Source organism: Chanodichthys erythropterus, chromosome 10, assembly GCF_024489055.1.
Source record: "Chanodichthys erythropterus isolate Z2021 chromosome 10, ASM2448905v1, whole genome shotgun sequence".
In the NCBI taxonomy this organism is placed as follows: Eukaryota; Metazoa; Chordata; class Actinopteri; order Cypriniformes; family Xenocyprididae; genus Chanodichthys; species Chanodichthys erythropterus.
In genome coordinates this window covers 4,228,805-4,254,363 of record NC_090230.1, presented here as the reverse complement: position 1 = coordinate 4,254,363, position 25,559 = coordinate 4,228,805, and the positions used below count along the sequence as shown (strand labels likewise).

At 36.3% G+C, this 25,559-nt stretch overlaps 1 protein-coding gene across 6 annotated transcripts in view; it reads right to left on the bottom strand.

Annotated features, from left to right (window-relative positions):
* atp11b (ATPase phospholipid transporting 11B) overlaps positions 1-25,174 on the bottom strand; it is a 57,974-nt gene extending 32,800 nt beyond the window's left edge. For all 6 annotated transcript variants that reach the window (XM_067395847.1, XM_067395843.1, XM_067395845.1 and 3 more), the window contains exons 1-9: positions 24,901-25,174; positions 11,527-11,643; positions 11,281-11,370; positions 6,683-6,763; positions 6,435-6,542; positions 5,423-5,551; positions 2,473-2,576; positions 2,315-2,362; positions 1,999-2,063 (exon numbers count right to left, since the gene is read on the bottom strand). In XM_067395847.1, the coding sequence (XP_067251948.1) occupies positions 1,999-2,063; positions 2,315-2,362; positions 2,473-2,576; positions 5,423-5,551; positions 6,435-6,542; positions 6,683-6,763; positions 11,281-11,370; positions 11,527-11,643; positions 24,901-24,927 (769 nt within the window). In that variant the 5' untranslated portion in view covers positions 24,928-25,174. The remainder of the gene's footprint in view (positions 1-1,998; positions 2,064-2,314; positions 2,363-2,472; positions 2,577-5,422; positions 5,552-6,434; positions 6,543-6,682; positions 6,764-11,280; positions 11,371-11,526; positions 11,644-24,900) is intronic.
* Positions 25,175-25,559: the final 385 nt, after the last annotated feature.

The following is a 25,559-nucleotide window of genomic DNA, read 5'->3' as shown; positions in this document are numbered from 1 at the left end:
GTGACGAAAGCGGACTCTGTTTTTGCCTCTTATCAGCTGCGTCTCGGCCAAAAAGCTGTGCTTGAACACACCAAAAGGACTAAAGACGACTGCGAACTAGCACGTGTGTTCTGCACCTTGTGTAAGTAAGTATCTGTCTATATCAGCAGGTGTCAATACTCTATTTTTATCATTCAAAAAGGGAAACTGAAACTGGGATTGCAGATATACAAACCATAAACAAAGCAGAGCTTGCTTACCATTTTAAATATGAATCACACTGATTACTTTCTTCATTCCAGTTGGCTCACATTATTATGAAAATATTTGTGCATTCGAATCTAGTAGAATCTAGAATCTAGTAAGATTATGTAAAATTATTATGCTTTGCTCGCTTTTATCACTTTCACATTTATTCTTGTGCACTGACTCGTTCGCTAAGCTGAACAGCCAATAAGAGTTCTCTCTCTCACTGACGACCCAACGGCTATTCTACATGCTGAATCGGCCCAAAAAACCCAGATGGCCAATGCTGCAGAACACACTAAAAAAACTAAGCCGACTTATGCTCAAAAACGGCCCGACACTGTCTGATTGCCGACAGTCGGCTCGGTATGTCCCAGCCTTAAGACGAATTCACAATGTCAGCAGAAAATAAATGCTTCAGAAACAGAGCATTTTTCACAATTTTGATGAAAGATTACAAACATTTTTTTTTTTTTTGTGGTGTATCATGCAGTAATGATTTGCAAATAGGGATGCTCATTTCGGTTAAATTTCTCGACCGACAACCGACGCTCGTTATCCGATTATTAACCATTAACTGATAAGTTTATAATATTGTATAGCCTATATGATGATGATAATATGACATATATAGGCTATGACATTAAATAAAAAATACAATTGACGAGTGTCTGTGTCTTCCACGGGTTTATTTTAACATGCAAACAGCAGCATAGAACAGATAAACAACAGAACCTGGATTCACATTATCAAATTGTCACGCACCTGCAGGTTTCTGACAACAGAAAAAAATGCACCGCGATGCGACCGCAAAAGTGCATGCCACTGATAAGCTTTGTAAATGCAGTATTACAGTATACACATACCAATTAAACACGCAGGTCTCCTCTCGTGCTGCCTCCCTACTGTGTCGCCGGTCGAGGCAATAATTTTTCGTTTCGCTTTTAGATATCTCTTTTATAGATGCCATCAATTCTTTTAACTCAAAACAAACTACAAATCCTTCAGTCAAGCCAGCTCGCACGTCAATCTGAGAGATCAGCCTCTTACCTTAAAGTGTCAAATTTCTCGGTTTCTGAATGGACGGTTTTGCTTGATTGACAAACGCTAACGTTCGGCCACGATTTATATACTATCGACCTGTCCTAAAACGTTAGCACGCTGTGATTGATTGCTTGGAGATCGCGTGTTTCTCTGTTCGAGAGCGCATTTCCTATTCTTCACATCTGCGACAAAACAGTTGATTATTTATGAACGAAAGCTCACAGAAACGTGAAAATGTTCTCATTTGAAAGAAAATATCCTAAGCTAAAACATGATATATTGTGACTGATTGAAGCCGCCCTTATCAAAAGTGCGGGGGTCGATTTCTGTCTTTTCAAAACTGCGGGGGTCCTGATCCCCCTGTCCCCCGTGCCAACGGCGCGCCTGACCCTTTCTATCGAAATGGTCAGTACTTCTTTTCGCTCGCTACATTTTGCTTGTTGCTTAGCGAAATATGTCTGGCACGTGTGAAACGCCCCACGAGTTAACAAATAAGCATATTTGTATATATAGCATATTTTTCTTTAACCATGCAGCAAAAAAAACCAAAAAAACGTTTAACCGATAGTATTAATCGGTTAAAATTCTTACTTTCGGTTAACATTTAAACGGTCAATGTGAGCATCCCTATTCGCAAACATATATTATAAGAGTAAATAATGTTCATTTTAAATTCATGTTGACTATAAATGACCTAAGTTAGAAAAAACAAGGGTGTAAATGCCGTACCAAATATTTCTTTGGTGTTTTTTAATCTTGCTCCTCGAAGCAGGAGGTTCTCTGGTCCTAAAGGTCTGAAAAGAGTAACAAAATAAATAAATAAATAAACCTAATACTTAAAACACAAAATATACAAATAATAAATGAAAGAACATGTATAAATATAAATGAAACTTTTAAAAAACAAATTAAATAAGTATTTTTAATGTAATTGTACTTTTTTTTTTCATTTAGTACATTTACATTTTATAAATATTTAAATACATTAGTGTTTAGCCTGTTTATCTGATAAATGTTTTATCATTATTTATCTCAGATGTCTTACCTGACTATCTCCTCTCCTTGTTGGGTTACTGTTATTCTCCCGACAAACCTGATAAGCAAGAATGTGCTGTGTCACGACTTATAAAATCGAATGTGGATGAGTAGCACTGCAAAGCTGCGTGTGATGAGGATTTCAGTGGTTCTAATTCTGCAGTTTACCTGTATAAATCTGCTTCCGGCTGCTGACACTCCACCACTGCCTGCAGAGACTCCAGCCGCGACACAGACTGAGACACAGCCGTTTCTGGCACCGCATAGTGGGTCTGCACATCAGCAGAGAGAACAGATCCAATGTTAGAGTCTGATAGATAGCACTCCTTCCTTAACAGCACATAAATCAGGGCTTAAAAACGGGAAAAAAAAAATTACTCGTTCCACTCCGAGCAGAAATGGTATTTTAACGTTTCTGTTCCAGCGTTCCTTCTGTATTATAAACGTTCCGAAACCGGTTGATTAGAAAAAATACCAGTTAACGTGATTTTTATTTTATTTTTTTGCGTGTAGCCTACTTAATATTATTATTATTATTATTATGTACAGCATTTTATTTATAAAAAAACAAAGAGTGTATGTGCCGTCTTAGGCAATAGGCCTACAATTATCTTTTATAACATGATTCTATCCAAATGTAAACCTATTAAACGAAAGGAAAAACAATGGTTCATAAATTAAAAGTAATTTTTCAAGATATTTTAATGTTTGATGCATGGTTAAAAATACCGATGCTATTCCTGAGAGGAAAAAAAATGCTATACGTCGCATTTTGTTATTACATTACATTATTACATACATATCTTTGTTTATAATGTTTGTAAACATAAATAATGAACAAAACTGCCCAATATTATTCATACAACAAAACCTCTTAAATTAGCAGTTGGACTATTCAGGCTATATAAACGTCAAGCCAAGACGAAAAAAATAAATAATAAATAAATAAATAAATAAATTTTTTTAATGCCATTCCAGCTTCTTTTGCTATATTCAAGGTGAGAAACAGGTTTATTTATTGGAAATAAAACTAAATAAGATGCAAAACAAATTAATTTAAAGTGAATCTGTAGCATACCTTTCTCATTCGGCACGAATCCAACTGTTTTCATTTTCGAGACGAATGCTAAACTATTATTTATTATGATATGAGCTTTGTACTTCACTCGCATTATCGACGTAAAACATCATCCTTCACAACAGCACAGTGAGGCGGTGGTCACGGGTGGTAAACGGCAGATTGTATTACAGAATTGAATTGAGCGTTTGGTTGATTGTATTTTATTTTAATATTTAACAGGCTGCGATATCAAGAAAGCAATGCAAGAATTTGTGTGCAGGCGTTTGAGGCGCCGGCGCGACCACTGGATTTGTTTTCCTTCTCTAAGACAGTAAACTGTATTCTGTAATTTATGGTCATACAGGTAAAAGCAAGACATAATTCATACATTTACAAAAGACACAAATAACAAAAACAAGCAGAATGTCTGTTTCCTTTCCTAGATCTTTGGAGTGCACCACAAATAACCACTTTCATTTTATTAATCTGTAGACCTAATTATTTAAGTGAAATATTTGCATAGCCTAGGCCTAAATATTCCCTTTTATTTTATGTGTTAGGCCTATGTAGGTAGGCCTAGTTTTCTCCGTTCACAAGCGCTGCAGATGAGTGATGCGATATTGAAAATTGTACTATCCTGCAATTTTCACTGGTTTCAAAACGTACAACAAGCTGCATATTACTTGACATTCATTTTCACGTAAATGTAGGCCTAATACTTGACGGTTGGTGACATATATCAATGGTATAACTAATGCCAGGGCATTGCCATTGTGACTCACCTAACCTATGATGACTTGACAGTTGGGCTGAGCGCATCAGCATGGGCATTTCACAAACTTTGGATGCATACGGTGTACTATTTGAATTCGCAATTGGTTGACTGCCAAATCAAAATATTAAACGGAACGATAAAATAACGCTATTAACCGGTTAATGGCCATTTCAAATTAGCGTTTCTGTTCCGTTATTCCGTTTCTGGTTACGTTCCAGTCAAAATTTAGTTTGTTTCTGGTTTTCGTTTATTGAACCGGTTCAGAGCCCTGACATAAATTCTATTTTATAACAGTCTCACTGTATAACACTGCAGACACTTAAGACACATAAGTTATAATCATTTTAAGAATAATTTTATAATGACTTTACTTAACATGTTAAGTAAAATATAATGAATATGTAATTATAGCACATATATTTATCAAAATGCTCCTCTCTAGAGTAATTCTTTCTAGCCAAGTATCAAGTTTATAAGCACTGAATGACTTTCCTGAGGTAAATGTAACATTGCGTTGTTTACAAACTGTTTTATTGATGTCTTTCTGCACTTGAAACACTGGATGAGCGAGTACATGAGACATGATTCTGATGTTCATTCATGTTTATTTGGTGCTATAACTAGTAGTAATGAGAAAGAGATTATCAGTTCACGTGCCGCTTGAAGAACTACACCGATCTGTCACGCCACATTAAAGAGAATCAAAACAGTATTTATTGCTTGTATTTCAAGATAAAATAGACAGAATTTGAAAGCTGAGATGTTTCATATTAACAGTAACCAAGCACAAAGCTTACTGCATTTATTTTAATGTCAGGTGCGTTACAATTAATGTTTAGTGTTCTGTTTAGTTTTATTTATGTATAAACAGACAACAGTATAGACTTAAAAATCTATATAGAGATTTAAGAATCCATATCAGTATTGATTAAAATCAAGAACTTGATATTTTTCACACAGCTCACACTTTTAACCTGTAGTTGTTTATCCATGATGTTTGCATGAAACAGACACCAATACCATCTCCATAGGAGAAATGCTAATTAAACGTCACTATTTCGGCCCTCTAAAACCATTTTCGCAGAAACCGAAAAATTGCTGTTTGGGCAGAAAATGTCCAGTTCACCAAAATTTCAGTTAATCGCTAACTCACTGAGCTAACACAAAAACTGCTTTGTTTCGATATGGATATAGCTGAAAGTGACAGCAACGTGGGGTTCAGTAAGTGAGTTACGTATTGATTCATTAACTGCTCTGAAGGATTCAGTGAGCAGAAAACAGACCTTCAGGTTAGTCTCTCCGTCCAGGCTGGCAGTGGTAATGTGGCAAGTCCCCTCGGCCCGGTCTGATGATAAGAGAACCAGATCTGCAGGAAACGTCTCATCTTTGGCTACTCTCACAATATCACCTACCTACAAGAACACAGTGGATTTAAATATGAGGAATATCAACCAACATGACTTCATTAAATGGATCCTGAACTCATTGGGTCTCATTCATGAAACATTTGTAAATATATGAGTAAATATGCGAGTGATTTGCGCGTAAAAAGACTTTCCCGAAAACTCTTCTCCTGATTCACAAATACTTCGTAAACGTCAGAAGTGATAGTGAAATGTGTGTGTGTGTTAATGAATTCCAATCAGTTGTAAATGGGACGCGCGTGCACGCTCATTCTCAATTACCATAAATCCCGCCTATTAAATCCGACTGACAACTATATATGGGCATCATATTATGACACCAAACGAAGGATTTTGGACATTTTAAAGGAAACAATTTCCATAAATAAGGGGCCATTAGTTTGCCCAACCGTATTGAAATCTATCCATTATTTGATTAAAGTGCTCCATTTGCAGATGCTATTACTGGCTCTCACAATAAAAGTAAAAAGAAAAAACGTATGTAATTACTATATATAATATTTTTTCAAAATGCTGTGTAAATATGTACCTTATTAAGGTGAATTAAAATGCAGCCTTATTAATGACCAAAACGTTCGGATGTTAAACGCATTATTTACGGTTGGCTGGGAGCAGGTGTAGATTTCTTTCGTACCAACTAACATTTGGAAAATACGAACATTTTAATGAATCCGAAAATTTACGCCAGAACCACTTTACACACGATTTACACAAAAATTCGTTCTGCTCGTGTTTCATGAATGAGACCCATAGTGTTTATTAACATAACTGCAAGTATATGGAGATTTTTTTTCTCTTCTTTTTTTTGTCTGTTGTTGATGGTTTGGCATAATTAGCAATGAGATTAGCAATGTCGTTGGCTGAAACTCACTCGGATATTCTTGGATCGGGTCTGAACCAGACTGCCGCTACGCACAACAAATACAGGTGCTCCGTTCACTTCATTGTCAGCTTTGTGCCGCAGCCAATCTTCAAATCCCTGTATGTGTGAGCAGGATTATGAAAAAAGACAACTAAATGATTATCCTCCATTCATACTGGCACAACGCTGTTCAAACGTCATGATCTGTGAACATGAGCTGTCAAAGCACGACATTTGGAGTACGCTCATACGCTCACCTGTTTGATGGCAGTTACTGTGATGACAAAAAACAGGGGAAGTCCACTGGTTATAGGGGAAGTGGGTGTGTCTATCATTAACTGTAAAGGAGAAAGAGCATCTGGTTAGAAACAGGGCTGAACTTCAGTGTTATTTGCCATATACTGCAAACCCACTGCAGACATTTCCTTTGGTAGAACAAGGAAATATGTTTAAAGAAAAAAAATATACTTTCATTTTCAATTTTAGAAGGTCTGTGTGATATATTAAACATTTACGCAATATTTGTACTATTACTACATCGGCAAAATAAAACATTGATTATACTGCAATGACTCTGAAGGTGTGGCCACGTGTATTGTTGAGAAGAAATTCCAGTCATTTTAATAGGAATCCACACAATCAGAAATTTCACATTCATATGTTGATTTTGCAACAGGTTTAAGTTGGTCACATGGATTCATCGCATTGACCAACAGTTTGTGGTTTGAAAGGGACATCTGTGTGAGCTGTGCTTCAAATATCACTACTCTATTGACAATGGACATTTATTGCTCGCGAAATTTAGACTGAAATTTAGACTTCCTGCCCCTAATACTCGACGAGCCTAATAACTTAATAGTTGACGAGAAAAGGCTTGGTCGACAAAATTTTAATTGGTTTGCTGGTCGCAGAAAAAAAAAATTAACTACACAGGAAGTCACACAGTCTGATGGACAGATCATTAATACAGCTGGTCCATGTGGTAATTATGCCTGGCATGAAATCCAAAGTGTGGGATCATTGAGAGGGTAAAGGAGGACCCCAAAAAGGTCATTCATTGACCTCAAACATGGCTTATCATTTGAAACATGCAAGTAGTAGCCTAACGTTGGCCATATTACATCGCATCTAAGTATTTTTACTTTGTTTCTATACTTAAGTAAATTTTTCAAGTATCTGTACTTTACCGGAATATTTTTATTTTGAGAAAATTTTACTTTTACTTCACTATATTCTAAAGCATAATATCATACCCTTTACTCCACTACTTTTCCTAAAAACATGCCGTTCCACGTTATTTTGAAATTAAGAAATCATCACGTGCTCCAAAATGTGACCGTGCTGTCCAATTCGTGAACGAGCTGATTTTTTTCAATGAACCTGTTAAATCGGTTCGCAAATCACACCAAACGATTCATTCGCAATTTGGACTCATCTGATTGCGGCTGTTCTCGAGTCAACAACTCACTGATTCAATGATCCATTCAAAGCGAGTCTCCAGTTAACTGAAGTCTGGGAGACCATGTGAAAAATAAGTTACAAATGCCGAATTTTAGGATTGATTATTGTAAATGAATATCATATTTAGGTCACGACTGTCAGTTGTTTGTAAAAGGGCAGCCCAATGTAATGCTTGAATGCAGACATGTCAACATCACCATCTCAACGGGGTAGGTTTTAAGTAAAAAACAAAACAAAAACAAAAACAAAAAAAACAAAGGAAAAAAACACCCGAAAAATAACATGTTAATTTTCTTACTTGCAGATGAATACATATGTATCTGCACCCACTAATCTTCCATACTGACTAGTGCTGGCTACTTGACAATTTCACTCAACAACGACAAACACTGTGGTGCGCTTCTGCCGTCCAACGATAACGAGCAGACTAGCACGCTATTTGAAAAGACTCAAATGGACACAGGCAAATTGCGTGAAAGACTGAATCAGACAGGGTACAAGTGATTTCAAAACATTTCAGCCGGTTCTAATTTGATTTTTGGATGCTATGAATGTTTAGCTAAAAAGGCTGCCACTCCAGTTTAGCGATTATTGCCTCTGCAGTTAAAAAGACAAAGTTGACAATTCTGGCTATACTTTCGTTATTTTAATAATTTCTTTAATTTTAATTTATTTACTGATCACTATGGGTTATCTAATTTAACTATTTGTGTCTTGTGTTTTGAATTTTCCCCTGCACTTCAGGAATTTTGAAGTTGTGACTTGATTATAACCATTTCATTTTTTTTTTTTTTTATTTATTTATTAGAACGGTATATTCTGTTCTAATTCAATTCTGTAAATTGATTTTTATTGTTTTTTGGTGCATTGATGTTGCGCTGTAGAGTTAAAGCTTGCTCGCACGGGCAATTTTGCTGATTTAAAGGTGCCCTTGAATTAAAAATTGAATTTACCTCGGCATAGTTGAATAACAAGAGTGCAGTATATGGAAATGACATACAGTGAGTCTCAAACAGCATTGTTTCCTCTTCCTTATATAAATCTCATTTGTTTAAAAGACCTCAGAAGAACAGGCGAATCTCAACATAACACCGACTGTTACGTAACAGTCGGGATCATTAATATGTATGCCCTTAATATTTGCATATGTCAGCCCATGTTCCCAACATTATGAAAGGCATTACACAAGGGCAGCCAGTATTAACGTCTGGATATGTGCACAGCTGAATCAGACTAGGTAAGCAAGCAAGAACAATAGCGAAAAATGGCAGATGGAGCAATAATAATAATAATAATAATAATAATAATAATAATAACATGATCCATGATATCATGATATTTTTAGTGATATTTGTAAATTGCCTTTCTAAATGTTTCATTATGTTGCTAATGTACTGTTAAATGTGGTTAAAGTTACCATTGTTTCTTACTGCATTCACAGAGACAAGAGCCGTTGTTATTTTCATTATTAAACACTTGCAGTCTGTATAATTCATAAATAAAACTTTAAATATAATTTTAATTTAAATTCAAAAATAAATCTTTATAGCTTTAGCCACGGAGCACTATCAAACTCATTCAGAATAAAATGTAAACATCCAAATAAACACTGTACTTACATGCTGCATGACGAACACTATGTAAAGATCCATTTTGAGGGTTATATTAGCTGTGTGAACTTTGTTTATGCTGGTTAAGGCAAGTGCGAGCAAGGGGAGCACGAGATTTAAAGGGGCCGCAGCCTGAATCGGCGCATATTTAATGATGCCCCAAAATAGGCAATTAAAAAAATGTATATTATATATATATATATATATATATATATATATATATATATATATATATATATATATATATATATATATATATATATATATATATAAAAATCTATGGGGTATTTTGAGCTGAAACTTCACAGACACATTCAGGCACCTTAGACTTATATTACATCTTTTAAAAAGACGTTCTACGGCACCTTTAATTTGATTTGCCGACATGTGAAATGCATATCTATCTGCAGTGTGGCCTTTCTGCAGTTATTTATAGATATTTGTAAGGTTTATTGATGCAAAATGTTTTTATTCAATTTCTTCTATATCTTTGAGTGGTGTTCTGTACATCGTGGCTGTGAATGTTTATCCACGTTGCCTTTCATTTCAGTTTAAAAAAGATAAAATCATTGTCAGTTTCGTCTATCACTTGACAGGCAGTTTGGTCGCTTTATTAGAAAGTTGTTTCTCTGTGCTGTGTGTGAAAGAAAATAAAAGTTGTCTGAAGGCGTGGGTATAGGCCTTACTTAATTTTCTGCGTCCTGCTCTATCTCGTGCACAGTTGAGTGTGAGAGCCTTTCAAAGTAGCCTATACTCCTTTCGCCTTGAGTGCGAAAAGAGTTTGTGCGCACTATATAGTGGACTGCTGTTTTTCAAGATCAGAGACTGATTCAAATTTGATTCGACTATGTAAATCCATAGTCGGGGACATCCCTAATATTATACTAGAATTTTAAGTCAAATAAAACAATTTTAGAGCATAATATTATGTTATTTCAGGCGGGAGTGATTTCATGCTTGTGGCTTTCAGTTAGGATGACACAGCGAGACTGATCAGTGCTTGTTGTCATGTTGTACTTTAACATACAGTACGACCAGGGTGTTTGTAGTGAACATAATCTTTACTTACTGAACAACACCCAACACTGATGATGCTGAACTCGCAATTATATAATTTAATTATTTACAAAACATGAGTGCCAAATCCACAAGCTAATTCACATTCACAAGAAAGCTCATATTTGCAACCAGCAATTTAGTCAAACTAAGTCATATTCAAAAAATAAGATTAACAATTGCACAATTCAGATGCACAAGTCATACCTGTGTAATTTGCATTCGCAAATCAAATCATATATATGAAATTAGATTATGAGTGAATTACTGTTTGCAAATACAGTCAAACAAAACATTATTCAGACATTTTTTATAGATTTTTACTAGTGGGTGCAGGACACTATAGTTCATTTATGTAAGTGAGGATAGCAAAATAAAGTAAACTGACATATCATACCCAAAATTTCTTCATACAGTGGACTACTAGTAAAATTGATAAAAATTTGGAACCAAAAATTATTCAGACACGTTGACCTGGCCATGTTTTGCTCAAGTGTTATCTGACATAATTAAGATTTTTCATTTTTTCCTGACACAGTTTAACTCTGAGATCTTGTCATATTTTATTACCTTTTTTAAACTATAGTGAATAAACTGTAATAATGAATGACGGTGTTTGAATAAATTTTGGTTTGACTGTATATATACACCTTTTTTTGTGAATGTGAATTAACTGATTCACAAATGCATAATATTTGTTAATCACAGCAACTCCAAACTAAGCTTACCTGAACCAAGAAGATGATGAGAAAATAAAAATTGGCAATTCTTCTGAACTGCTCAAACAAATTCTTGGGGACAAAGTTCCATATGGTGTACTACAAAGAGAAAACAACAAGAGTTTGGATTTTACAGTCAAATTCTCAAGAGTAGGGAAACACATGCACATATGAGGCAAATGACTGTAGATCTTTTCTATGCTGAAGGTCTTTTCACATTTACGCTTTCAGAAGAATCATGCTGTCTGCTCTTACCTTGGAGGAAATGATCCTGTTGTCTGCAAACCTCTGAGGAATATAATGGCCATGCTGTGGGAACTTGTTTGCTATGTAAACTGTGCGTGTGTCACTCTGATGGGGAGGGTCAAAGCCCTGAAAGAAATGAGGAGAGACAGGTCAGGCAGAGACACAGACAGACAGGCCAGAGAAATCAACAACTGCCTGTTAAAAATTTCACCTAGGGCTATAGATAATGTAATATCTGTTGGTGAAACAAGCAATATACACTTACAGCTTATGGAAAAATACTAAGCTGAAGCTGAGAGCCTGATGGGCGTGCATAACACTCTGCCAAAGTCATTATTAATTCAGTTAGTGTGCAGCAAACAATTCATTACGGGAAGCACTTTCACAGCACATGGGAGTTAAATCACTTACTACTGAAGTCCTATTGCTTTCAGACTTTATTTTAGGTCTGCAGGCCAGACACACATGTGACTCTCAGACTTGTTCTGTGTGTGGAAATCAGGGGCCAGATTCATAAAATCTTATTTTAAGAAAAAACTTGAAGTTTCAGATAAATTCCTAAGAAGTTCTAAAATCTTTTCTTAAGTTTTTTTTTTTTTTTTTTTTTAGAAAATAACAGGCTTTGGTATAATCTGATTGTATGGAGGTTCTTGTCAAAGATTCACTGATCAACTCAAAGCCCATCTTTTTTTTTTTTACTGCTTGTAGATTACCATAATAATCATAGTAAGCACAAGCAATATTTTTTAATTTAAAATAATCCAACGAATGTAGGGCTGTGCCAGTCAACTTGACAACCGCAAATGCATATCCTGTCATTTAGATATTTTTAATATTATTTCTTTATGTGTCCATCCATTAAAAGTGTAGGAAATAATTTCTTCTGAAGAGATCACTTTATATGACGACAACTTTTAAGCTTTTATTCATATATAAATGTTGATCAATTACCATTACATTTATCTCACAAAAATATTTGCTAACTCAATGTATTTGTTTTTACAAAGAGGTAATTTTGTTGTAATAGCTTACACACAGCACAATGAAGCTTGATTTTCAAACAGTAAATTGAATTAAAAAAATACAAGAAAACAGTAATAAAATAAGAACAAAAACATTACCAACAATAGGACAAATAAATACAATAGAATAAAGATACAAATGAGTCTAGAAAGTCTAGAAGTCTAACAGTAGTATTTAGGTAATAATCTTCATTGTAAAAATTTAATACAGATTAAACAGTTAATCAGTCAAGAGCATTAAGTGATTTTCTCATTGACTTTTTTGTTTGATTAACATTAACAACATAGAGAGTATTAAGGCTGATTTATACTTGGTCGAAACTATGCTGTAGCTGTTAGGCTGTTTAGCACAGTAGGCTGTGCTGTTACTGCTGTAGCACGTCTTAGGCCGTGTGTAGGTCGCTGTTCCTTTAAGCCCTGACGCACACACGAATCCAAAATATTGTTACACATTTCTGAATCCAAAATATTGTTACACATATTGTTACGCTTTCCTGAACTGTTTACGATTGTGTTTACGTTAATACTCACCGATATGGGCATTGTGACATTATTTGTGTGTATTTGACCATTAATAAGCTGCGAAAATGATTTTGGCACTCTTGAGCTATATGTCAGAGGTGGCTTTATCACGGCAGTGCACTTCGGACGAGAGCGTGAAATCTGCGGAAAGAGTAGAATTATGCACAATGCACCGAAATTTGGACCCATTATACCGGTGGACCTGAAAATATTGCTATTTTTGACAATACATACATCGCTACACTATTGACGAGACAACTGACCTATTTGCTAATATGACCTCACTTTTAAGAAAAAATGATGAGAACATTCTTAGGAATTTATTACTTTATTAAGTTAAAAAAGAAAAAGAAGCAGTTCAGAATGAAGGAATGTTTAACGAATCTGGCCTCAGATTCCGAGCTGTCGAATTTCCTCAGAAATAACAACATATAATGACTTTGGTTTGTGGGATATTTGACGGCTCTTTGCATAGACACAAACTCTCAGTCCACCTGGTGCTTTATGCAAAACCTTCTCTGGTAGCATGCTGTACATGTTCTCCTAAAGTCTGAACAGCTGGTGTCTGTACTGAGTGTCTTCTATTGAATCATGCCCAGAGAAGGCAGGGAAATCTCCACTTGTATGTTAGACTGCCACGTCATCCAACCCCATTGGCAACACATGCATTCAATTAAAGTCTGAATCTTTTGACTCATCCTTTGCGTGTTTCCATCCCATTTCCCCTCAACACTTTCCAAAAGTAAGATGCTGAAACTCATTCTGTGTGCCAACATGAACATCTTGAGCTCCTTTTTTCACAACTGTGCTGTGATTAACAATCTATGTTAACTGATTCATAGATTTTTTAGGAGTGAACGAATAATTTTTAAGATTACATAAAAAAAAAAAAAAAAAAAAAGATTGAGGAAAACCGAATCCAAGTAAACCGCCTTGCATATCACATATTTCGTCGCAATGAAACAAAAGTGATTTTAATTTATTGTTGTTGTGTGATGTTTTTCAGCACAGTCACTGGAACACAATTTAAACATAAACTGCTGTTTCCCAGAAGAAAATAATAATAAATAATATAATAATTAATAACTTATATATATATATATAGCCCATCCCTAGTCACCAAGAAAAATAACTATAAAGATATCTATATTGGTGTCCACACCAGCAGGCAATATCGTTCTGTTTAATCTAAGCGCACGGTGCGGTTTTCTCATCTGCCACTTTAAATGCTCGGGCTCTTTAAAGCAGAATGGATTCTGATTGGCTGTCAAAATTTTTATTGTTCATCAGCTGGCAAAAATCGTTCTGAATGTGATTCTAATGATATTGTTCCTCTGTGTCGTTATCATTATAGCTGTGGTGTGAACTCTGCTATTCTTTTACATTTATAATGAATTTAGATCTTTATCATCAAAGTTATCATTATCGTCCTGAGTGTGAATGGGCCTCAAGTCTTCACTGACTTAAACTAAACTAAAATTCCCAAACTAAAACTTCTCAAAACAAAAACAGGATAGGTTGACTGAATATGATAAAAACTAAAAAAGCACATTTGACACAGACTACATCAAAAATAGCTGACCAAATGAACATTACTTCTAAAGTGGTTGGGGCCTCAAAATGACTTATATATAAAATAAAACAAAAGCATTAAAATAAGCTAAAACAACTTAACCCTCTACTGCACACATTTTGATAGCACATGATAAAAATTATGCCACATCATTTCTTGATTCATTTGGGAACATTTTATCAATAAAAACTTTTACTCTGTCCGAAACTTCAAAAAGCAGTTCTTCTCTGCTGTGAAACAGGTGTATGCTACACTTTTTGCACATAACTTTGGGTGTTCCTGTGCACCCAGAAACCTTGCATCTTCCCTTCTTGTCAGACATTATTTGCCAATGTGAGGTATTGCCAAGACATCCATAAAAAGTACCCCTTATCACACAACGTTGCCCTGAGGTAATGAAAGAAAAACTTGAATTTCTGAACATGAAAAATAAAAACTTCATAAAACCTGAAAAAGGCTTCTTTACACCTTCATACACACACACACACACACACACACACACACACACACACACACACACACACACACACACACACACACACACACACACACACACACACACACACACACACACACACACACACACACACACACACACACACACACACACACACACGTATGTACATTTCATATTTTAAATAAGGTTACTAAAGCAAATAATCTTGCTTTCTCACACCATGTGCTCCTGTGACCATGTGTCAGAAAAGTCCCACCTTCAAATGGTGCTTGATAGTGATGACCGTAAACACCCACACCCACACACACACAAAACCAGGAGGGATTGATTTAGCCTAACAGCTAAATGTTTTTGTTTTTTTCTCCCCTCATACGCACTAATAATCCCCATTATAGAGATAATGAAGCACAGGCTGCAATAAACCAGCACAACAGCAGAACAAGGCAGCTAATCAAGTATATCAAGAGAACAGAGAACACGTTCTTGGAGAACAAGTGATTCCATATCTCTTCTCACAATCAATCTTTACACAGAAAAGCTTGTAAACATACACTGAGCTGACCAAAGCAGACAGATAAATAAATCCGAGGCACAGCTGTGATGGCTTCAGTTTGCTGCTCCACATCTAAATTTACAATTAATTCCAAGTTACTTAAAGACAGTTTGAGAGAGCGCTCATCTGCCCTGCGCATTGCGTAACAGTCTGTGACTTTCATTATGAAGAACGAGTCCGCCGCTCCAGTAAAGCACCTTTAATTAATCATTCATTTGGGAAGTGGCAGCAAATGAGATGAGCAGTCAGGAAGGCCATCGCAGACTCATCCTGCAATGACCTGTCTGGAACCTGAAAGCCCACATGAGTACCTGCACATCAGCATTTCAGACACTTACAGCAGCTTGTTTTGTGAGAAACATTTTTTTCTTACTTGCACTAAGCACAAGCATATTTCAAACACGATTACAAATTTAGTTAGTATGTGTCTTCTTAGGCTGTTGCTGTTCACAGTTGTAGTTCGGTTCTCTTGATTCTTTTGGTCTGGACCAAAAAAGAAAATGACACATTTAGTCCTAGTTTGCTTAACATTCACACATTTTTAAAAGGGTCATATTATTCCCTTTTTTAAAGTGTTTGATTTTGTTTTGGGGTGTATTAGGTTCACGGGTGATTGTTCAAAAAACTCAATATTCCTCCTTTCGAAATATGAAATATGCTCTGGTTGGTCAGCCTGCCCAGTGTGTTGTGATTGGAAAACTGCTTAGAGCGTGTTCTGGAAATGTCACGCCTCTTACCATTAAAGGATTAGATCACTTTGAAATGAAAATTACCCCAAATATAAAGACTTAAATAAAGACTTTCTGAAGCGAAGCGATGCATGGGTGTAAAAAAATATATATATATATATCCATATTTAAACAAGATATGAAGTAAAATATCTAGCTTCTGCCAGACCACCTTCCGTATTCAAAGTATGAATAAAGTTTAAAACTCTTGCAGTTCAAAAAGCTTACACTACATCCTACACCTGGAAGCACTTTCTTCAGCCTATACTCGTGAACCCTATTCACTGCCATTATAAAGCTCGGATGTGTCAGGATATTTATTAATATTCCTCAGATTATGTTCATCAGAAAGAATAAAGTCATACACCTATGATGGCTTGAGGGTGAGTAACGCTTCGGCTAAATATCATTTCAAAGTGATCTAATCCTTGAAACACAAGTTTCATCTGCTCAAGTGTAAATATTAATGATTTCATCAATTTTGCCATACAAATTCGAGCCTGATTCAGAGCTTGTAAATGTCTACAAACAAGAGGATGGTGCAGAAACTTTTGCAAGCACAGATTTTACAGGATGTTTCAGAGTGGTGAGTTCCTAAGGATCAGTGAACAGTCTTACAAAAGCGAGAGCCCTGTAGCTAAACACTACATCACTGTAATTTTATCTAGCAGACTAGTGGAGCCAAACAGCTTTGCCCTTTGTTTGAATCATAACAACAACATAATAAATTAATAGAATTAATAGAAAACACAAAAACAAATAATAAATACTCACAGGTCGTGATCCATAAACAACTGAATGTACCGGGAAAATGGGAATTGCTCCGTCTCTCACTAGAAGCTTTTGAGTATAGGCGGCACTGTATTCTCTTAGGTTCTGGAAGCTGTCCTCCGTGAAATGTGCAGCACACAGATAAAATAATAAATTTTAATCACTGTTTTCTAAGTTCGTCCACCTTAGGAAGGTCAAACAAAATGGTTTTGGAACTGGGGTTGAAAAACAACACGCTTTAAAAAGCAGGTATTCTCTAACACAGCTCAAGTCAGGCCTAACTCCCTTTTTTGCGTATTCCATGGGCGGGAATTATTTAAATTAGTGACATGTGACTTCAAAAGATCCGGGAAAAGTGCATTGTAGTTTTCTTGAAAAGTGTTTTCTGTTAAAGAGAGTATCTCCCTTTGAGCTTTGTAAACCTTGCAGATATTTTTATGTTCAAACAGCAACATTACACACTAAAGTTGAAAAAGCATAATAGGACCCCTTTAACATTGAACCTAATACAAAAAAAAGGGCAATTTAACTTACCAGACATCTAAAACAATGATATGTGCTGGACTAAATGCACTCGTTGTATGTGCATACATATTAGGGCTGCACAATTAATCGCAATTAACCTAAAACCACGCATAACTGATTTGGCTTATTTGGTTAATGAAATCACAAATGTTGCAATTATTTATGCGCAGCTTGTCAGTGAAACACGGCTCAATGATCAGTAGTAAATACTGCTCCATCTGAAAGCACTACGGGTTTGAGTCGCTTATAATGTGCATTTAAAAAAAGCAACACGCGTCATCTTTCCAAACATGAGAAGCATTTAAGAACCTCTTATCCAACAAAAGACTAAATTTAATAGCATGTTTTTATTCCAAACTCACTTCATAACATCAGTTGAGCGTTTGAAAACATCCTTCTGAGATGATGTGGTTTCTTACACAGAATAAGGCACACAACATATTTCATAGTATTCTATACTAAAGGCTATGTTGATTAGCGTTGAAATAATAAATATACTTTATTATCATGAAAATAGCCAAGAAGGCTTGAAGAACTCAGAAAAAACATATATTATCATAGTTTAATCAAAGCTTTTCAATCTTCTGTTTATTCAGCTTTCAGATGGAGCAGCTTTTACTGCTGATCACACAGCTGCTCCAGGGCTCAGATGGCAGCATTCACACTTGAAAATTGTACCAGAGTTCGTTTTAATCAAACCAAACATGCCAAGTGTGATCACACCCTTAGTTATTCATTAAAGTCCCCATTTCCAGAAGCAATCACATTCTTGGTCATTACAGTTTGGATATAAACTCTGATGTCTATGGAAATGTATATTGCGTTATTCACCAGAGCTTGAATTTCAGCACAGAACTGTGGATATTGAGCAAAATGTTACTTTTTTGAAAACCCAATTGTTGAACTCCATTTGTCCGTCATTAAAGGCGGGCGTACATGGTGCGAATTCTGATGGTCGGAAGATCCTATGTCCACGCAGACGTCATGAGTGAGTTTATCTGAAAATCGTACGGACGAGGTGATATACGACACGATTTTTCGACCTGTCGATTTCCAAAGCAATCGCACAAAGTTCAGTGTGTGTGCGTGTTAATGTAAAATATATTTTTTTTCTCATCGACTAGTTGTTCAAGCCATTAGTTGACTAATCACATTGATTAGTTGATTTCTCACATTCAATTTCTTAAATACTGGAGAGAATGTACTATTATAATTAGCATTTATATAGCACTCAAGCGCACACATAAAGCTTGCCATAAAGAACCAGCAAAAGAAATGATTATGAATTTGACAAAAGAAAAAAAAAAAAAACAGCAGAGACATTTTAATTGTTTTTTAATAATCTAATGTTTTCTAAATCAGTGTCAGCTGCAAAAATGAAGTTGACATTGCTGACTCATCGTCTTTGCAGTGGATGTGCAGAATGCACTTTTCTTTTGGATTACATAATCAGAGAGTAGCCCATTTCTTTTCATTTTGAATTATTTCGTTTAAAAGACATTTCAAGCTTTCTATAGATATATTTCTCATGTCTGTGATGCAAGCAGCCTATATGCTGAGTTTCGGTTCATTTAGCCTGCTCCATGACAAGCTGCTTCTTTGGCTTTTGCCTTGATACTCAACATGACCGCAGACACTGCCTACTAGTGGTCTTCAATGCATGTCGACGCGGACAACGACGCAGAAGTATAAATGAAAATAAACGCATAGCCTACTGTGCAGAGGCTCCGGCGTAGGTCCGACACAGAAGTATAAATCAGCCTTTAAGGCCAGAATACACCAAGCCGACGCCGACGAACTAGTAGCGAACTGTGTCCAAAGTTGCCCTGACACACCAAACCGACACTCGATGGCCAAGTAGCACGTCAGTTCTGCACCTGCTTGAGATGAAATGCCTTTCCGAACCAGCAGGCGGCAGTATCTGAACAGCCAATCAGAATGATCAGATGGCGTGACGGACCGACGAGCTCCAACGCCGATTCAACATTTCGAATCAGCCGAAAAAAAGCTGACGATGACAAACTTCAGCCGACGGTGTGGAACACACTGAGAAAACTTAGTCGGCCGACGAAGAAAAACTGCCCGACGGCCGACTGTCGGCTTGGTGTGTTCCTGCCTTTACACTACAGGATCTAATGTACAGATCCATTATTATGATGCAGACCAGATGTACTGCCTGTTTATATATAAATACCTACTTTGTTTATATGAATACCTCACTAGACAAGCACTGACCAAGAAGAGCATTTGACCATTCTCTCACATTAATTGAATATCTAGCCATATTCACACAAAATATATTCAATGGAATAACATTAAATAAATGTAATATTTAAAAACTACATATAAAATTTATTTACCATTTATTATGAGTTAATATGTGACTGGTATGGCAGCAGATGAGCTTGTGTAAGATGACGTTGGCACCAGAAAAGCAAACAGAGTGCAGATCACATTAGGCTTTAGTGCTCTGAGTGATTCTAAGCTCACACTTCCCATGACTCACACAAACATGAAGAAACATAAGCAGCAGCCCTGTGTAAATGAGGGTGGATGTTTTCCAATTCTGAAGAAAATCTGAGTAGTTGCAAATGCAAAACTCACAACAACAATGTTGTGGGTGGTTAGTAGGTGTTTACTGACTACCAAGTCATGAACCCGGCTCAAGCATCTATGACATCCTGGTCTTTAGATATGACTCAAGTCCCTCCTTCCAGTCTTTGTGTATGGGATTTCAACTTTTTGTTTGTTTGCCACAATCACAAATCTGAATCCTTGGAAAAGTAACAGCCAACCTTTCCTCAATGTTTAATACCTCAAACTGTTTAATACCTCAATTTTAGCAACAATAGCCTTCATCATTCATACATGACAATAAACAAAAATAAGCACCAGAACACACACATAAAAAAAAAAGACTTACATACTAATGTTCAAAAGTTTGGGGTTTTTAATGTTTTTGAGAGAAGTCTCTTCTGCTCGCCAAGACTGCATTTATCGAATTAAAAAAAATACATACAGTAACATTGTGAAATATTATTACAATTTAAACTAGGGCTGTCACAGGCGATTATTTTAGTAATTGAGTAATCGGTTGATTATTTAGACGATTAATTGAGTTATCAGATTTTTTTTTTTTTTTGTGGTAATAAAATAGACGTGACAAGTGAACAATAGCCTGTAAAATGACTTAAAACATTATTTAATTGAATGACAGCGTTTGTGTTTTCATAACTCTACACTATATTTTGATTTTTAAATGGTTTAACTTTTAATAAATTGTGCAGCCTTAGAAAATGGTCTAATAATGCAGTTCATGGATAGCTAATATGGCAGCGCCAGTTGCGTTCATACAGTGGTTTACTTTTTACAAGTGTGACAACCGCATTTTTGGGGCCTGAAAACACAAACTTTTGAAAACGGGTTACAAAGTGCAAGTTTTTGAAAACAATACCGCTATCATCTCTGTGTAAGCTACAAAAACGCAAATCTGTGAAGGTGGTGACGGCATGCACATACGCATTACGTGTTCAGTCTATAGGCATGCGAATTTGGCGTGAGTGCTCTGTAAAAGCATAAATGCTTATGTGCGCAGGCACGTAGTGTTTCTTTACAAAGTGACATCAACTACTGACCTGGCATGCACAATACAGCGTCTTTAGTAGGGCTGCACGATATATCGCATGAGATATATATACATCGCATGTCACGCGCATTTCATCAATAAAGCCGGTTCCCTGATTACCGCTAAATCGCCATCACCTGCTTTCAAATGGAGCAGCATTTAATAGACAGAGCCGTAGATCACTGAAAAGCCACGCAATATTGCGTTCATTATCGAAGGCGATTCATCTGCGATATGAACGCGATATTGCGTGGCTTTTCAGTGAACTACGGCTCTGTCTAATAAATGCCGCTCCATTTGAAAGCAGCTGATGGCGATTTAGCGGTAATCAGGGAACCGGCTTTACTGACGAAATGCATGCGACAATCTCATGCGATATATCGTGCAGCCCTAGTCTTTAGTCATTTTTGCAGATTCATGTCAACGGGGATTGCTTTGGACAGCATTGTCATCTGGACAAAGAAAAAACCTTTCCGTTTTTTTGTACATCATTATCGTGTAAACTTACCCTATAACCGAACTGGCACCTGCACATTTTCTGAATGAACAGAACTGTATAAAGTGAGAGTCACACTGAAATGTATTATGATGGGTTTAGTTTACTCAGAGATGGAGAAATGATTTGCGTTCATCTGAACCAAAGTTGACATGGGTGCAAGCTGCGAAGCGCTCGGCTCAAACGTACTTTCTGCACTCGATTACAAAGCATTTAAAGGGATAGTTCACCCAAAAATGAAAATTTGATGTTTATCTGCTTACCCCCAGTGCATCCAAGATGTAGGTGACTTTTTTTCTTCAGTCGAACGCAAATTATGATTTTTAACTGCAACCGCTGCCGTCTGTCAGTCAAATAATAGCAGTGAACTTGAACAATAAGAGTCGAAAAAACTTCCATAGACAAATCCAAATTAAACCCTGCGGCTCGTGACGACACATTGATGTCCTAAGACACGAAACGATCGGTTTGTGCGAGAAACCGAACAGTATATATAATTTTTTTTACCTCTAATACACCACTATGTCCAACTTTGTTCAACTTCCGGCTAGTGAGGTCAGATCGCGCTCTGACAACGGAAGTGATGTCTCGCACTCATTGAAGTATATGGGCGAGACATCACTTCCGTCATCACAACGCGTTTTTTGACCTCACTAACAGGAAGCTGAACGAAGTTGGACATAGTGGTGTATTAGAGGTAAAAATTATATAAATAATGTTCGGTTTCTCGCACAAACCGATCGTTTCGTGTCTTAGGACATTAATGTGTCGTCACGAGCCGCAGGTTTTAATTTTGATTTGTCTAAGCAAGTTTTATTTACTGTTATAGTTGAAGTTCCCATCCACTGCTATTATTTGACTGACAGACGGCAGCGGTTGCAGTTAAAAATCATAATTTGCGTTCGACTGAAGAGAAAAAGTCACCTACATCTTGGATGCACTGGGGGTAAGCAGATAAACATCACATTTTCATTTTTGGGTGAACTATCCCTTTAAAGTCCTTGTTGGTTTAAAATATCTGATGGATGAGCTCCTCGATTGGACTTGTTTATTTAATATCACCCTGTCAATTGTGATAAAACTTCCTGGTGTTAAATAAAACATTAAAAGATTAATGCAGAAATTGCCATTATTATTTTTGGGTAGGTTAACTAAAGGATTAATCAGCTGATCAGAAAATAATAAGATTAATTTTAAAAATAATCGATAGATTAATCGATCATCAAAATTATTATTAGTTACAGCCCTTATCACAATTACACTAACACTACTTGCCTTGGTGCTCTGGAGGTGTTTTTAGGATGTGTAATAATGTGTGTAAAAGAGGCACTAAATACACAAGGTTGTGACAGGAAAATTACAATACGCACTCTGGGCAGTCTGTTCTTTCAATGCTGTCAAATGAGGGAAGTTCTGAAAACTCTTTAATTTCAACACTGCCCTGCAGGCATCCATTTCAGCTATGCAGGAACATTTCACTGTTCCAAAATATACCAATTACTCAGTACAAACCCAATTACACAGATAAGAAAAAGGCACCTGAAGCATGTGAAAAACAGAGATGTGGTTCTGTACCACCAACTGTTTCCATCTCCACTAAACATTTAATGTCAAAAGCAAGTTTGCAGCCACAGGGTAGCAGTGTCTAACACCACTGAAATCACCAGATCTAAACACTTCCTGAGTCAAACAAACAGCATCAGGGCACAACCTTTCAGACATACAAACCAGATAAGATAAATCAGTTGTTTACATTTTATATCCAAGATTTCTAGTCTTCTGAAAGTAAATTACTGTAAGCCATCTGAGAAGTGCAGAAATAAACAAGATAAGGAAATGTTACACTGTAACTATACACCATATTGAAACCATTTTCTTCAACTGAGGAAATGCTCCATTTACAAATCAAAGCTATTTACTTTTGTTTTTAACATTAACACAACACACTCACACACTGGGTGCAGATGCTATGACATCGTTCTCATATTAGCCTGTATTTCTATATATCAAATGAAAGAGGTTTTATTTTATTCTTCTTCACTGGGCTTTTTCTGGCGATTTTTCTTCCCAAACTGTTACTGTACTTAATAACAACCACCTTAATGAAAGGTGTGGGCCTATTTTGTAAAGTATTTTTGCTTATATTAGGGCACTTTATGGTCATGAAAACACAAAGAATGGCCTTCAAATACCTTGCAAGCAAAAGAAAAGTTTCTTGGGAGAACAAATGAAATTTTGCTTTGTGAGCAAATGAAATTTTGTAGTGGAACACATTAGTTTTGTGAGAAAACGAGTGTTCTGTGAGCAAATGAAATTTCTTAGTGGAACGCATTAGTTTTTGAAGAGAAGTCAAAAGCATGGAAATATAATTTCCCCTCCCATCTCATTTTTTCCATGTCCCTTTAGGGGCTCTGCAGATATCTGACAGACACAGATTCCAAATTTATCGAAAGACAGATGAACAACAGCGCAATTCACTACAGGGATGTTTTTCCTGGATATTTTAGATATCTAAAGCATTTTGTCATTTGTGGTTTGTCCAAACAAACCAAAGCATGTAAAGTCAACAAGTCAACCTCAATATATTGCAGTCTACAAGTGAAACTTTTTGCATTATTATTAAAGCGCAAGAGAAACATCACTTGTGACATTTGTTGCAGAAAAAAGTCCATAGTTTTATGAAATACAACTCTCATCAACTGAATCAAATCACCAGCAGTCAAAACAATCAAACACAAGCCGCAATCACGAGGGGCTGCACGCGAGCTTTGCTGCAAACCCCTCGCGCTTCCCTCCAAAACAATTTTAAAAAACAAAACCGTTGATTTTTCTCTTTATTCATGCTCTCAGTAACGTCATATCTGACCACATGCTTCAAAACAATAACGGATAACATAATACAATATATAAATAGTTTCATTTAAGCAAAACAATGAGTTGTGTCTAATTAAATGTAATTTAATTCGTTGTGAAATGATTTAATTAGCCAGACATTACACGCTAGCCTGGAACTAAAGCAACGACAAAAAAACTTAGCATAAGACCTCAACACCAAAGCAATGAAGAATCATACAGATAGTGTAATAATAAACTAGTTTAAATGGATCGTACCAGCTGTTGTCGGATCCAACGAATCATCCTGTCTCGAGCTAGCGCAGTGAGCTAGCCCGCTTCACCGACACAAATCCCCGCAACATCAATAAAACTGCTTCCCCTGACGAGTCTTTCTCCCTGCATTACAGTGAAAACAAGAGTACATCACGAACTCAAAGATCCCGGCCCATTCTGCTACTCGAACCCAGTGCGGTGAAGTGGAAACACGAACACAAACACACACCGACTGCGCTTGACGGTGATGACTTCTGACTGACAACATCCCGGAAGTGACGTCACCACCCGATCATATCAACGGCTGAAAGTTGCGTCTCACGTGCTACATAAATTCATACTAATACAGTGAAATATTGACGGAAGTGTTCCAGTGTTAACATACAAAGAATGTCGTTTTTACCGACTTAAATAGACACACTGATATTTCTAGCACAGTCATCATCACTTAATCTTCACTTTAAAGGAATAGTTAAACCAAAAATAAACATTATGTCATAATTCACACCCTCACTTCGTTCGTTCCACACCCAAAAATGAGTTTCTTCTCTTCCAGTATCATGGGAAGTAGGTGTAGGGAAATTAAATTATACAGGTTTGGTTTGGTTTGGTTTGGTTTAAAGTAAATAATGACATCATTTTCAAGTTTTAGCGACACATTC